The sequence below is a fragment of the Notolepis coatsorum genome, assembly GCF_963971535.1.
Source record: "Notolepis coatsorum genome assembly, chromosome: 2".
Classification (NCBI taxonomy): Eukaryota; Metazoa; Chordata; class Actinopteri; order Aulopiformes; family Paralepididae; genus Notolepis; species Notolepis coatsorum.
The window spans coordinates 58548163-58550897 of NC_140166.1; the positions used below are offsets into that span (position 1 = coordinate 58548163).

At 43.3% G+C, this 2735-nt stretch overlaps 1 protein-coding gene across 1 annotated transcript in view; it reads right to left on the reverse strand.

Moving 5' to 3' along the window:
* Positions 1–430: 430 nt before the first annotated feature.
* pcsk6 (proprotein convertase subtilisin/kexin type 6) overlaps positions 431–2735 on the reverse strand; it is a gene marked incomplete at its 5' end in the record, with an annotated part of 408343 nt that continues 406038 nt past the window's right edge. The window contains 1 exon segment of the mRNA XM_084308170.1: positions 431–570. Within this exon segment, the coding sequence (XP_084164296.1) occupies positions 473–570 (98 nt within the window). The 3' untranslated portion in view covers positions 431–472.

Genomic DNA, 2735 nt, shown 5'->3' on the forward strand with positions numbered 1-2735 from the left:
TCTGTCTGTAAATAAACAGCACTGTATATTTGAATATCTGGTATGTCATAAATGTCTGGATGTAACAGTACTGTATGTCATAAATGTTGTGAATTGAAAATGGGGGACCCTGATGTAAACAAGACGAAAGTCTTTCTCTGGTCTGCATCCCCTTAACGATCGTGTGTATTGAGCCGCACTGTATTGTACCCATTCTGCAATCTGTTAATAGAATGTTCAATCAATCAATCAATCAATCAAACGAAGGGAGGCTGGAATTGCCACCTTCACAGGCAACTTTGTTAAAAAGAAAAAAAAACACCGGTTTACACTAAAACTACAGCAATGGAGAACAGTTGACTTCTATACTAGTTAACCGGCCCGGCTCAGCAGCAGCGCCGCTTCTCCTTCTCCTCCTCCGCCCCGGGTTTGAGAAGCGCTGCGGGGGGGGGGGGGGGGGGGGGGGCGCCGGCCCGGCGGTGCTCCGCGGGTCTCATCCGGTCATCAGGCAGGTCTTACAGCAGAACTGCCTGAACAGCTTCTTCTCACACAGGCGGTTGGACTTCACCATCTCACAGAACACCTCGTCCGCTGAGACAGAGAACACATCGGAGCAGAACATCAGAGCAGAACATCAGAGCAGAACATCAGATTCAAGATTCAAGAGGTTTATTCATCACATAGGCTACATACCAGGGCATACAGTGAAATGCGCGCTTCGATTGTGCAATAAAAACAATAGTAATAGTAATAATAATAAATAAAAAAAGATAACTAGATTAGACACGGTAAATAGACATGTTAATAAATCGCTTAAAGGCACTGGATCCTATGTACATACCTATACAATGTGCAGTTGTATATGCTATACTTGCTGTTACTAACTATATTATTATTATGTTCTTTTTTATTCGTCTTTTTCTCCGCCTGATTTTTCTGTGCTTTTTCTCCCCATCCCAATTTAGTCGTTATGCCAATCCCCCCCCTCCCCTACCTGGTCGTTGTGCACATGTGCCCCCTGTCGGTCTAGGGAGCCCTGAGGTCTACCACATGCTTCCTCAGACACATGCGGAGACAGCCAGTGGCTCTCTTTTCACCTGACAGCGCAGACTCGCATTGGTGACGAGCGCAATCTCCGCTGCGCCACCCAGCCGCCCGTTACTAGCTATACTATACGACAGGGCTCGACGACAGGGCTATTCAACTGGCGGCCCGCGGGATGATTCTGACCGGCCTGCAAAAGATTACATGATAATAAAAAAAATAAAAAAATTATTATATATTTTTTTCAATCTTTTTTTTCTTTATTTTTTTTTATTTTTTCTTTTCGTGTCAACATCCACACGCACAATTGAGCCAAAAGTCACTCAATTAATGACAGATTTCATTGATAAATTGAGGGAAAACTTTGCAAGTCGATTTGATGAATTTGACATGCCCACAGAATTTGTTGCATTTTGTGAGCAACCCATTTGCCAATGTAGCTGCTATTTCCACAAAAGGACAAGATTTCCTTGCATCACTTCACATTGATGAAGGTCTCCTGCAACTTGAAATAATTGACATGCAAGCATCATCTGCTCTGAAGCAGGCACTTGAGAATGAATCCACCACAACATTTTGGATAAAGTGTATTCATGTCAACACATTCCCCAAAATAAAAACGCTGGCAATATCTGTGCTAACAATGTTTGTCTCAACATACACCTGTGAATCCAGTTTCTCTCACATGAATGCCATTAAAACAAGCAACCGTGCCTCCTTGACAAATGAGCATTTGCATCACTGTTTGCGGCTAGCCCTCACTTCCTATGAACCCTCTTTCTCTGCCATTGCCCAGTCAAAGAAGTGCAATCTCTCTCATTAGATGTGTGTATGTAGTAGAGGTGGGTATAGATAATTTTTTTTAATCTAGATTAATCTATCTGCAATCCTGGATTTAATCTAGATTAATCTAGATTAAAATGACTAAAAAAAAAAAAAAAACTGCCGAAGGCATTCAAAATATGTGTGTTCTACCCAAATAATGACCAGAACTAAGTCCTTACTTTTTCTTTCCTCCTTATGTTTCTCAGGCCAGGTGGCCCATTACACCATGAGCCCATCTCCCTGTGAGGTTTGGTCCGTTCCCCGCTACACGCTCCGTTCCTTTAAGGTACTATGTTGATTGATGCATTCCCCGCCACGCGCTCTGTTCCTTTAAGGTGCCGTGTTGATTGGTGCATTCCCCGCCACACGCTTTTGGAGCAAGTACCAATCTCATCACGCAGCTGTCACAGTTTGTAATTAGCGCCCCTGAAGGCTTTATATACACAGACCTTCTTGCTATCGATGTCGGGTCGTTCTGGAATACAACTGCATATACCTGCCTTTCCCCGTCGCTGTTCCTGTCTACTTTCTCTCCAGGACCTTTCTGTGGAGAACCGCTGTGGAGAACCTGGTTCCCCGTTTGGAGCTGCGCCTCGTTTTCTGCCCGCTTTACGCATTGCGCTTTGGTGAGTTTTTGGAAACAGTCCTTTTGGATTATCAGTTTTTTGTGTGTTTGGATAACACTGAAGAAATACCGTTTTTGTTTTGTACTGGACTCAGCTAATTTGTGTGTTAGGATAACACTGAAGAATACCGTTTTGTTTTGCACTGGACTCAGCTAATTTGTGTGTTAGAATAACACTGAAGAATACCGTGTTGTTTTTCACTGGACTCAGCTAACTTGTGTGTGGTACACCGAAGATCAAGTCACTTGTGATTTATACTGG